The following is a 13,471-nucleotide window of genomic DNA, read 5'->3' on the forward strand; positions in this document are numbered from 1 at the left end:
TACTTTTACAAATTTTACAAAATCAGACGACCATGTGAACACATTGGTAGGGGCTCCCCCCAGCATTACAGAGTGGCTTTTACATGTGTGTAGCTATAAAATTTAAGCTTCCTTAGTTTCATGTTAAACCCACCTGTGGTGATCAATCTTATTATAATATATTAAGATCTATCCTGTTCTTTACTTACCTCTTGTGTTGCATTTCCTTTTATTCCATTTGTTCTCATCAAATGTTTAGTGATTCTTGGTTTTCTGCACACATTTATTAATGAGAGGCAGGTGATCAGTTTAGGGAGGCGTCATGGATATCCTTTTTAGTAGATCCATATACTTTTCAACTTCACCTATGCCTTTGCTTCTTAGATATTGCAAGTGATATGCTTTACACAGTGCCAGGTGTATAAACTCCAGAGCACCTGCATGATCCGGCCCTTCCTCTCTCCCTGACCTCACCTTTACTAATTTGTGACCGGTGGGGTTTCCCCATGCATCAAACTCATTCTATAGCAGAGCCTTTACAATTCCCCCAAGCATCAGAAGCACTCATCCAGGTCTTTCCATAGCTGACTGTTCATTGTTTATATCTCAGCTTACCTCCTTAAAGCGAGTGAATAATGCATTCATAAAGCAGGAAGAAAAATCTAGGAGTCATCAGAAAATATTGAGGCCAATCATTTTCCTTTACCCTTTTCTTACCTCTCTGTACTGACTTTTTTCATTTTTATGCCTTGACTTGCTGTCTTGGCTTTCATTTCTAAACTGCTCTGATCAAGTTCCCCAATGGCCTCTTGGGCAGAATCCTGATATTAATTTGAAAGAAGGCCATATAGCCAAATAAAAATGAGGCTAATGTCTTTCAAAATCTCCACCTAGCAATCTTTGAGATGAAAAGTACTTTTTCTCAAACTGAATAATTCTAACCTCATTTTCAAGTTTATAATAACCCTATTCTTGTGTCTTTCCCTAGCTTCATCTCCCTATCTCCAAGTCCAGGTTTACAGTGCCATCTACCATCCCCTTCATCCTCCACTTTTTTTAAGCTGTACCTTGCTTATTGCCTGTTTCAATATTTGAGGATAGAAACTTTTGTCTCTTATCCAACGCAAATAATCATTTGAATTTGAGGTCTTTGACATATGATACTGGAGTCTGGGAGGAGGCAGGGACTTATAGTACAACAGTGTGTTGATGGGTTTCTGGAACCAAGTGGAACTATCTGGAACTTGGACAATGTCATTGGTAACATAGACTATGAGAAGTCAAGAATTTTCTAGAGCAGGACAAACATTTGAATGCTAGTCTCAGACAAAGTCTAGAGGATCCTTAGGGAAGCAGACTACTGTGATATGATTAACCAGGGTTGTCTAATCATCTACAAAGTGGTCTCAGTGGTCTGTATTGTTTTCTTCAGAATCTTTCCATTGTAAAAGGAAAAGTGTATGTTTACCAAAGAATCAATATGTCTACATATGTGATCTCTGACAAAGAGATGTTAAAGCCCAATGAACGAGGCAGGTGAGCCAAAAAAGCCTCCTCTGGCAGAGGCAGAATATAGCCTTCTGGTCTCAAAGCAGGCTCCTTTCAGCCATTAGAATACTTCTGAATTTTGCCACATCTGAGTATCACAGGAACATCACCCCTTGAGGTCTGAGTGAGAGGGGGTTAACTTCAGCCTCAACATGAGGAATCCCATCCACTGTGGAAGCTCTGAGTAGGGTTGTCATCTCCTGTATTCATGACCACATCCCCATGAATGGTAATAATGGCTGACATATAATAAGCTTTTGAGAAATACTTATTCAGTGAATCAAATCAAATATTTTAATATGCTAGCTTTATATTTTAAATATACAAAAAATTCTTAACTATTAAAATAAAAAGAAATACTGATTTCTTCTATCCCAATGTTATGAGTAACACCTTTCAAAGACCCTTGTGAGGAAATATGGCTGAAGAATAGAGTATTGAGGTGTAAGTGCCCAGTGGGATGGTATACTTTAACTTAATACCAGGTATTATTCTGTTATTTCCTTCTCTCTCTCTCTCTCAGTTATAAATATGGTATCATTCGGTGTCTTCCCTGAAGAAAGACTAACAAAATTTGCATTGATACAGTCCCTAAAACAAAGTACCTTCTTAAGCCAATACTTGTTTTGTTGAATGTAGCTGAGAAGGCACTTTGAAACATATCAAGAAACTTAATTCAACATAGTTTGGCAATAATAGTTACCCTAAGGAAAATGTACCAGAAAAATCAACTTAACAGCCAATTCACTGTTTGACCTTAGCGAACTCACTTGAACTTCATTGCAAGCAGTTAGAAGACTGATGAGAAATAATAAAGACAACAATTTCTAGAAACCTAAAGTCTTCTACACTGAGCTGTAACTATGAAGTTTGTTCTATCGTAGGGAAAAATACTGTCTCTTTGATGATAAGTATGTAGATCTAAGTAAGACAGTTTAGCTACATTTGTGCTACGTGAATATAGTGCTTGTGCAGTGTTCAAAACATCTTTGAATCTCCAACTGAATAACCAGCTGACAAAAATTAGTTCAAATGTGAAGCTGTGTTGCATTCGTTTTGTTTTGGAAGTAGATAAGCCTAGCTTGAATTCCCAGGATCTATAACCACTATCTGTATAAGTTTGGGCAAGTTTTGTAAACGTCAACTACTTTATCTAGAAAATGAAGATAATCATAGAGTTGAGGTAAGAATTAAATATATTAAAAACAGTTCAGTATCTGGCATGGAATAAGCAATAAATCATAGCAGTCATTATTATTATCATCATTATTGGTGGTGTTGCTATTATGATGGATTATGAACTTACAGTTAGCGATTACATATGGTATCATTGTATGCACTTTGTGAACTAAAATCATTCCTGGTTGGCTTTATCTTGTGCCCTAATGTTTTTATTTTTCTTCTTATAGTTCTCACACATTCCTAACATATGTTATCTTGCTATATTTTATGCATTAATATAAACTGCTTTAATTTATTTTATCACAAAGTGGGGGTTAAACAAATGTGTAGGTGGAAAGACACAAATATATAACTATGTAAATAAGACTCGTGTATATATAGTAATCTTGGGCTATAAATTATAGAATGTCACAAGATCTCATACAATTTTTGTTTTATGTAACTAAAGAGAGGAAGAGAAAAATACAACCTCAAAGGAATACATAAATCAACTAGAATTTAAACTTTATAAATCCATGAACTTTGCCCTTTTACTCTTTAGAACAGTGCTTGGTATATAGGAGGACTGCAATGAACATTTGTTGAATAAATATATCAGTGAAGTCAATGAATATTATCTAGTACTGTCCTGTGCAGAGCAATGGGTCAGGCACTCTGGGGAATAAAAGATTTACAACAGGCAAAACTAGCTCCCATTTCTGGAACTTGCCATATAGTATAGAAGACAAATTCTCAAAGAAATAACTATTATAAGGCAGATGGTGTTGTAATGGAGACTGGAGCACAATACCATGCATTTGTGTGTGTGTTGGAGGGTGGGAGTAGGTGTTTGAGGGGTGAGCATCCATTCTAACTGAAGAGAAGTCTGACAGAATTCTAATGCTGTTATCAACAATGAAGATTCTGGGTACCGCCCGAACACTAATTTGTAAGCAATATTTAGAATAATTTTTTAAATAATGTAACCCTGCTCTCATGGAACGTTGGCCTCCTCAGATGGCAGATCGACACCAATCATAGGGAATTGATTTAATCAAAAGCTGGAACTTTCTTCCCACAGCACTTTTTGCCAGGGGATACCTATGATGAGAAGGGCTATGAAAAAACACATTCTTGTATTTGGCCCTGTGGATGAAATGTTGTTTCTGGGGAACATGAAATAATTTCCAATGTATGGAACAGAGCCGATTCTCTAATATAGCTTCCTCAGTAGCAGCTTCATATTCTAATCACCTGGGAGGTTCTGGAGAAGAAAACAGAAAGAATAAAAATGAGGAGGAGAGGGAGGAAGAAAAGCTGTCCAGCTCTGACCCCAGAGTGATAAAATCTGAATCTCTGGGAGTGGGGCCCAGGCATCAGTAATAAATAAAAATCTCCCAAGATAATGTCATGTGCTGCCATGGTTAAAAACTACACTGGTTGAGGGTGATGCTTCTCAAGCCTTACAAGAATCATCTGAATAGCTTGCTACAACAGATTCATGAGTCTCATGAATCTCATGACTCCCAAAGAGTCATGAATCTCAGCTTCAAAGATCATCTAGGATGAAGCTCAAGATTTTGCATTTCTAGCAAGTTCCAAGATAGTTCTATCTTGTCCATCTGTGAAGTATACTTGGAGTAGCAGAGCTCTAGGGTATGGCTACCAAAGTTTCCTGAAAACTAAGCAGGGAAGCAGCGAGTTGGCTAGGCGTTATTGCTCAGTGGGTGGTCTAAGGACAGGCAGCATCATCATCTCCTGGGATCTTGCTAGAGATGCCAAATTTCAGACTCACCTGAATCAGAATCTGTATGTTAACAAGATCCCCAGGTGATAAGCATGTCATTAAAGGTTGAGAAGCACTGCTTTAATTCTCAATTTTGGCTGCACATTGGAATCATCTGGAGTCTTTTAAAAACTACCAGTGCCTGTTTATTACCCCAGGATGCTTTCTGGACGGAGGGAATTTTTTAAAATTTCACATGTGAACCACTGCTCCAGAAGACATGAGCTGAGGTGATAATTGTGCTAATTTTACTCTAAACTTCTCTCCCAATCTCCTAGTCTGCCACATCGCCTATTCCACTAATAGATATTCACCTTGGTAACAATCCTCTCAAATGCAACCAGCCATAGGAGGATAGACATTGTTTTATCAGTCATTCACGTCTTAGTGTTAACATAATTCCTTAGACACTGAGATCACAGAGCTGGAAACAAATGGGTTTTAGTGGGAGTTGAGAGAATAGAAAAGACAATTTAGAATATGTGGGCACTTCTTGTCATGAGCTGAGATGGATGGAAGCTTGGAGTGTTGATGATGGCGACTGTGCTTGGTTATTTCTCATTCAACCAAGAGGTAGAGTGACACAGTGAGCATCTGAGTAGCTGGAGAGGTGGGACAAAACAGAGGGAACGAATTGAATTCCTTTTAAGAAGTGAACATGAAAAAAATTTTTGAGCAATTATGAAACTATAATAAATTACACTGAGATTGGATATATGAGAGAAGATGTAAGTGGGTGATGAAGTCACCACTAGAGACTGTTAGAGGAGACTGCATTATTGCAGATGCACCTTTTTTTTTGGAAGCTTGCTGAGCTCCAGAATCTTGCCTTATACATTTCAGGTGCTCAATAACATTTTAGTTACCGATACCCCAGTATCATTAAGCGTACTGACTTGCTCCCTATTTAAACCAGATTAATTCTAGTGATATGACTGAATAAATGAACATGCTGAGTACCTTTCCAACAAATATATTGTCTGCATACACAGGTCTAAGATTGCTAGATTTTTTTTCTTTAATGTCTCCTGCACACTTTAGATACACACTGAGTCATTTAATTGAAATTAGGTGCATACTGAAGAATGGGAAATGTCAAGATTCCCCTTATTTAGTGCATCACTTGTTTGAGGAAGAAGCCAAGTGGTGATCGAAGACAACTGGGGGTCACATGACTAAGTTGCGGCATCTAACTTTTCACGACTCACGCACACTCCTCTTCCACAGTACTTAAAATCCCAAAGCAACTGTAGAAGTTGAAAAATGTGCATACTTTTCTTTGAAAGAGTTCTTACTAATTTTGTTTCTTGATGAATAAATGCCAGCAAAGACAAAGTCAACTAATTTAAACTATTGCTTTTATTATAATTACACGGGAGCACAAATAAATAAGCACAAAAGTATTGTAAAATATTGCCAATGCACTAAAGAAAACAATTTGTTTTCAAACAACATCTGGTTACTTCAGTAGTATCAAAGTACATTTATAATTACATGTTACCTAAAAAAATCAAGTACAAAAATTAAGAGAAATTAAAACATCAGTGTTTATAGTATTATATATATAGAAATGACTAACAACACATGAGTAGAGAAATCTGTTATCTAATGCTTATTTGCACAATTTTTCAGGCACATACCTGACATTTTTAATGAGTTATGAAAAATGCAATATGACATTCAGATTTTCAGATACGGTAAACATGTTACGTTGGAATGGATGTTAAATGGTTTCTTTTAAAAACCCTGTCTTTTAAAAATGTAGTGCTGTTATCCACTAAAAAACATATTATTTTATATCATTTTCTCAGTAGCTATTTGTTTCCATTTCTTGAAAAGAGCAAGAAAGTAAACATACAATTGCTAAATACGTAAACACATTTTTAGTGCAAGATAACAAGACCTGTGACTTTACTGTGCTTTGTTTTTTATAATCACAGTGCACTTTACACAAATTGCTACACTATAAATATTAACTTGAGTTCCCAACAAAAGAAGTGCATACTAAACATTTCCATATATATTATATACAGTATGTATACCGTATGTGGGTGTATACAGGTGTAAATGCAGATGCTTTTAGGGTGGGAAAACCCAGTCATATTTGGGAACAATTCAACACTTCAAAAAGATTTTCATACACATTTGCTTGAGATAAATTGAATATTTCTGCAAAGATGTTTCCCCTTAAATTTGAAACTTTATAATATTTAAAGGGAAACATAATCAGGCATTTCTTTTCCAGATTACACACATTTTGCTACGATGTAATTGACCCAAATATCAAAGGGTTTTAAATCAATCCAAACCCCAAGCCATAATGTTCAAGTCCAACATGGCAAAACGTGTTATCCTTTTATTGATTTACATAGACGGCAGTACATACCTATGTGTGCATATAAAGGTTTACACATAAACATATTTTATACTTAGACGTTAACTTTAATATGGTTTAGTACTTTATTTTGACTGTACACTTGATCTGAAAAAAAAGAGAATACCATATAAGCACATAAGAGATGTCAAATACATGTGATATTGTACATCTTCTTAAAAACGGTTTGCTTTGTTTTGAAAATATTAATGATTGCATAATTAAGCTCCTTGAAGGCAGAGGCCACATCTTTTTGAATGTTTAATGCCGAATGCTTCAGAAGTTTTTAAAATAACTGACATATCAGTTGCTCAATGATGAACTGTTAAATGAATAATGGATTAATAGGAAATTGTCCACATTCTACAGTTAGCTATCTCTTCCCATACAGGGAAGATACAATGAGTTAATCTTAAATACTATAGGTGTCATTTTTCTTTCACTTCCATTTAAGTTTGAAACACAATGAATTGTGAATTGCTATTCTATTCTACTTCTATTCCTTTTCAAGGAAGAATTGTCTCTCATCTCAGCTTAGTTACTGCTTAAATCATGGGAATCTTTTCTTAATTTCATCAGTGGCCACAATTAGCTTTCAAGCTCTTTTCTTTTAGGCATGAGATTCACCTTAAAATATAAGTGATACTAAAATTGCACTGTATGTGCATTGTTTTGATGTCTTGTTTAATTAGTTAAACAATAACCCAATAAGGTTGTTTAGTTTTGTTGACTTGATCACTAAACTCGCTCAAAAGAGTCAAACCAAATAGTGTGTGAAGACAAGGCTTAAGAGAAAATGTAATAAGAAAAATGGTTCTCAATTCTCTAGAAGCATTCAAAGAAAACTATTTGGAACCTCAGTGTCTCTGAAGTCCCAGTGTCACTATCTGGAAAAGTGAAGTTGTATCTAGTTGTATCCAGACAATTGCCATGTATTTGAAGTGTATATTCTTTTTAAAACTACAAATTTTAACCTCTTAATATTTTGTTTTCTTTCACTTTCCCAACCATTATACATGGGTGGACATTAACCTTCATTTACATAAACCAATAACTTTCCACTCCAAATTTGCTTCAACAGCATAAACATAGGGAAAAAGTTTCAGTGTTTACATGGGGAACGAGTGTCACACCTCAGAAGATGCTGGCTTCTGGCATTGGACAGAAATACCGGATTTGATTTTTCCCTTCCATCAGTTCTAAAGAAATCTGTCTCTTCTCTACTAAGGAGTTTTTCACATATAAAAGCATCTTACTGACAGCCTATAAAATTCTGCTTCTAAAAAATTTGCCGTGAAAAGACCATTTTTCATAGGTATGAGCTTTCAACCTGATAACCATGCCATGATACGATTTGTTCTTTGGCACTACTAAAAAATATGAACTTTATCATTCCATAGTGTTCTGGCAGTAGGTGGAATTTTTTATCATCTGACCAAATTCATAGATTGAAGTGTCCTGACTGACTGCCACCAGAGAGCAAGCTTATTTTTCTCTCTATCCTAATGACCTCTTTTCCTCCACATAAAGAAACACTATGCTAAGAGGAAACTAATTCTAGAATGGCCGTTGCCATATAGGCTAAGCCACAATAGGCAGTTGTATAGGCACAGAATAGCAGTTCTTGAGTCAAATATCAGTGAAGCCACTTTTCCAGATCTTTCCATTACTTCCCATTGAAGGCAAGATTTGGAGAAATTAAATGGAAATGGTTGCCTAAGGTCAGATTTTCAAACAAGTTACTTTCTCAGAAAATAACTTGGTTGAAAAAGGAATGTAAGACACCTGGCAACAGCATGAGTTTGGCAGAACAAATGGGAATCGCTGAATCCAACACAAATTATTCTAGTACCTCTGTTTCCTTCTTGACAAGTGGCCAGCATTAAAAACTATCTTCTGCCTAATTCAGAGAGATATGGGAAAGATCGGCATCTGAAAAACATACTTGCATATGTTACGTATCATCATAAAGATGCTGAGAATTGATGTCTTATGTTTGATCAATTGGCTTGAGTATATGTTGCCATAATAAATCAGGATAACAACTTGGGTCATAAACACGCTTCAATTCTTATTTTATCTTAATGCATTTTCATCACTCTTAGATTTGGACTCCATCGATTGTTGGGTTTGAAACATAATCTACAACTGGTGAAACATGGCAGCAGAATTTATTTGAGCCACTTAAGATCAAGATCGCTCCATAATTTCTGTGCTTGTGATTCTGTTTTTTTACCATCTCAGTTATAGAAGCAAAACCCCAAACTTAAGTAAGCATTTTATGTATACAGTTCCCCCACTGAGGACTCATTCACGCGTACACGCGCACGCAACAGGTACACAGGCTCCCACTTACCTTTTTTCCTTATTCTTTCAGAATTCTAATTGGACATCAAAATATACATTAATTATAAAATATTAAAAAATTATTTTATAACATTTCAAAGGCTTGAAAGGAACTATTACTGATAAAGCATTGCTAGGTTTTTAACAATATAGATTACAAAAATTCCCCAACTCCTGTTATATTTGGTTTTACTGAGCAGCTCTGCACTATTGCTGTCAAAATCCTTACAAGGAAAACCACTATGACAATAACTTCAACACATACCTTTTCTCTCAGAAATATAATACTAAATTGATTGTTAAAGAAGAACCACATACTGTCAGTTTTAGGAAGCATAAATAGTAATTTAAATATACAAAATATATGTGATAGTTTCCTTTGTATTCATTCGTGGCAATATTTATATCCAACTAACAAGTTACTCTTAAAGATATATATATGATTTGTTTAACTTCAAGTTCACCACCACAGAAAATTGAATCCACCCCATCCCCTTTCCCCTGCATTTCCTGTTTCTTCCTTAAAACAAAATAAAATAAACAAGCGGTCATAATTCTTTGGTCATGGTGTCATAATCATTAAGAATGGGTATGATGATCATGCACAGAAGATTACGACCCCAACATGTGGTGAAAACTAGTTTGAAAAAATTAACAAGTGTTAACAATAATTCATTAATGGACTTCAATTTTGAGAAAAATTGGCATTTAGTGTACTAAAATACATAAACTCATCTGGTTGAATGTTTATTTCTCATTTTCAAGGGGAAACAAACATACACATGAAAAGTTACTTAAAAATAGTGATTGCAGTGGCCGTAATACCACTGGTCCCACCTTCTTGCAGGTCCTGCTGTTTATCTTTTGATTCCTTGTTCCTTCCATCATCACAGTGAACCCTGGTCTCCTCCAATCAGATCAATGATGCAAGGACACATGTCCCTAAAGTCATTTCTGAAGGAAATGTTTTCTGCTGGGATGTCCAAATATATCCTAAGAACTTTCTCTGGAGTCTGACTAACCATTGCTTAATATAAACAAGATGATATTGAAGAGAAATCCTTATAAAGCCAATGTAGCAAAAATATTGGTGTTGATATAAGGTGGACATCCAAGTTAAGCATCACATTTGCATTCATTTCCTGTCAAACCCTCAAAACCTTACAAAGCAACAGATGCTCTTAACAAATATGATATTCGACTTCTACATTACTAGCACCAGATCATATATTATGTGACTGAATATGATTTACAGCTGTGAGCTCTTGTACAGAAGCCAAATGTGGGCAGAGGAAAAAAAAACATTTTAAATGCAAAAATTAATAATAAAAGGCATCAAGGGATTACATATAAAAGAGATAACAAACCAGTTAATACCGAAATTATATCATATAGTAAAACTCTTGATATTTCTGTAATTTATATACTTATAATGTGTATTATTTCAGGTGTCACCCATAAACTAGTAAAATATTTACATCTTAATATCTTCTGGATTCAAAATAATCCGGGATAAATAAATGTGCCTCAATTGCAAAGAAATATACATTTTTATCTTGAACTTGCCACGAATAGGCACAGCTTCCCGTGGGTTTTCTAGGGAAGTGCTCACATTCCATTCCAACAGAAAAGATACATAACAGTTATTTATCACGTGACCGAGTTGACCTCCCTCTTTGTGTTAAGTAAGGTGGAGCTCATGCCATCTTGTACACAGTCATATGGCCGTATCCCAAAATACCGTTTGCTGTTTGGAATAGGGTGGAGGGCTGCACTTCTTTGCACCTGCATTCTTCTTCCAGCTGGGTAGGATAGGCATGCTATCCTGTTTGCAAAGGCCCTTTTCCGTTTTCTGTCTAGCCTTTATTTCTTTGCACAAGCAACGTTTTTTCTCAATCATCTCAAGCATTGTATGGTCTCCATGAAACCACTGCATGCATGCCACCTAGCAAAAAAGAAAGAGTGAATACAGAAGAAAAAAATGGAATGAAAGCAGATTTTTCTTGCACTGTGCTAGCAGTTGTTTCAAAAAACGTCAGATGTTTCTATATCTTTGTAATTCTGATGAAGCAAAATTAAAGTATGGAAACTATAAATAAAATGTGCACTTAAATTTGTAAACAGTGTGATATTATTAAACAATAATTAGGATGTGAATATTTACCCAATATGTTATAAAAGTCCACGATATAGAAATAAACATTTTTTTTATCTTTGTAAGCAATTTGCCAAGTATTTAGCTATTACTTTTCTGTTGACTCCATTGTCTTAGAGGTCCTGGTATGTCTAAGTTCAATTATTGAAATTACTTTTCAGTGAGATCTTATATGAATGTGATATATTTTGAATATTTTAATGAGCATTTTTATTCTTGAAATAAAATTTGGGTTTGTTTGTAAATAACATACAAAATTAACACTTTTAATAATTCTTCTACCAAAATGACTTTCAGTGTACATCTAATGCTTGGAACATTTAAGCATTTAGTGCTTAAATAATTCTTTTGCAAAGAAGTTTTGCTATACTTTTCGATGCTTCAGCAAAGGTCCAAGCATCATTGTCCTCTTCAATCATACTGCCACAGATCCCAATTAGTTCCAGCACTTCAGAGAAACAGAGTTATCAGGTCCATTGTGTACCAGGAGAAGATTCAGTGCTGGCTATATATTTATACACATTTATATATTTCTGCACAAATAAACACTGCTTCTAGGTATCTGTGGCCATGTCCACCAATAACTGTTCTTTAGAACAGAGCTAGCAAGTTGAGTCTGTCACACAAGGAAAGCAATGTGATTGGGCCATGAACCCAAGATAAGAAGGCTTCCAATTAGTTGTTTAAGCAAATCCACTATATGACTTGAAGGGTTAAAATAGCTCACTTGGAATCACTGAATTTGATGTTACAATTTTAGGATAATAATCCAGAGCAAATACTTATATAGCACTTACTCTATTCCAGAATCCATTCTAACTACTGTGCATAGTTTAATTTATTCCTCACAACAACGATACTCTGAAGTTAAGTACTACTTATTAATCCATAACGATGAGTAAAATGAGACTTAGAGAGATTTAGTAACTTGCCCAAGGCTACAGAGCCAACAAATGGCAGAGTCAGGATTTGAACCCAAGAGTTCATCTCAAACACCATGCCTTTAACAACATTATATGGGTTCTCAATGTATATGCAGAACTGGGAAGGACTGAGAAGATAAATTCGTACAATGCCTTCAGTGTACAGATGAGGAAGCTAAAACTTCAAGAAGTTACACATCTTGCCCAAAACCAGGCAGGCAGGTTTTGGTGTGAACAAGGCAAAAAGGAATTCACATGATTCCTAATCCTTTATGGAGAGGGCAGGACCTAGAACCTGAAGACAAAGATTCAAAGCCTGGATGTGTGAAATTGCCCCTAATCACTCCACTTCTTGGTTTCTTCATCTGAATAACTGAATTGATAATATCTCAATTGCAGAAGTCAGTATAAGGATTAAATTGGATAATAAAGGTGAAGTCATTTTTAAAATCATTAAACCATTGCCCAAGTATTATTATTCTAATACTAACAAATACCTAGTAGTTTTTCACCCCTGCTGTCTGCCAAGCATGAGCAAACAGCTCTATTTACATTAAATCCGCCCAGCCACACTGAAAGGTAGGCTTTCTCTACAAACTAAGTGAGGAAGCTGGGTCTCAGAAAGCTGAAGGAGCTAGATCAAAGCCCTAGCTTATTATCCATGACACGAACTTATATAAAACTCAGATCTGACTCCAAAGTGAATATTCTCTCTACTACAGCATGTCCCATCTCCTGAATATTATCAAGAAATTATAATAATATTTTTGTGTGTACTACCACTTCCAGATGCTACTCAAAAAATGCAAAAATTGGCTTTACGAGTGAATAAAAAGTGCTATCAAATAAATCAAAATCAATGGCTTGGACTTGGAGTGCAGAAGATAATACTCTTAGATAAATGTCTTGTATGTACCTAACTTGATGTAAAGTTCCTTGAAAGGATGAGCTGTGTTTCATGCCTTTTGGTGTCCTCTAGCACAAGGCTCAGGGCCTGGGCCACGGCTGTTCATTTTATAAATGAAATTCTAGATGTTTGTTGAGTTAAGCTAACCAACAGGGTTTTGTCCCAATAGGAGATTGCCAAAGTGGCCCAGAAGTTTCTCAAAAGGTTCATATTTTATAACTTGATAATCTATGCAATAAAAATACAGTAACTCTATTTTCGTGGAAATACAAGCAAAATTTATTGAGTGACT

General features: G+C 35.5%; 1 protein-coding gene across 1 annotated transcript in view; it reads right to left on the minus strand.

Moving 5' to 3' along the window:
- Positions 1-10,911: 10,911 nt before the first annotated feature.
- NYAP2 (neuronal tyrosine-phosphorylated phosphoinositide-3-kinase adaptor 2) overlaps positions 10,912-13,471 on the minus strand; it is a 242,254-nt gene continuing 239,694 nt past the window's right edge. The window contains exon 6 of the mRNA XM_046642783.1: positions 10,912-11,139. Within this exon, the coding sequence (XP_046498739.1) occupies positions 10,912-11,139 (228 nt within the window). The remainder of the gene's footprint in view (positions 11,140-13,471) is intronic.

Source organism: Equus quagga, chromosome 17 (genome assembly GCF_021613505.1).
Source record: "Equus quagga isolate Etosha38 chromosome 17, UCLA_HA_Equagga_1.0, whole genome shotgun sequence".
NCBI classification, from domain to species: domain Eukaryota; kingdom Metazoa; phylum Chordata; class Mammalia; order Perissodactyla; family Equidae; genus Equus; species Equus quagga.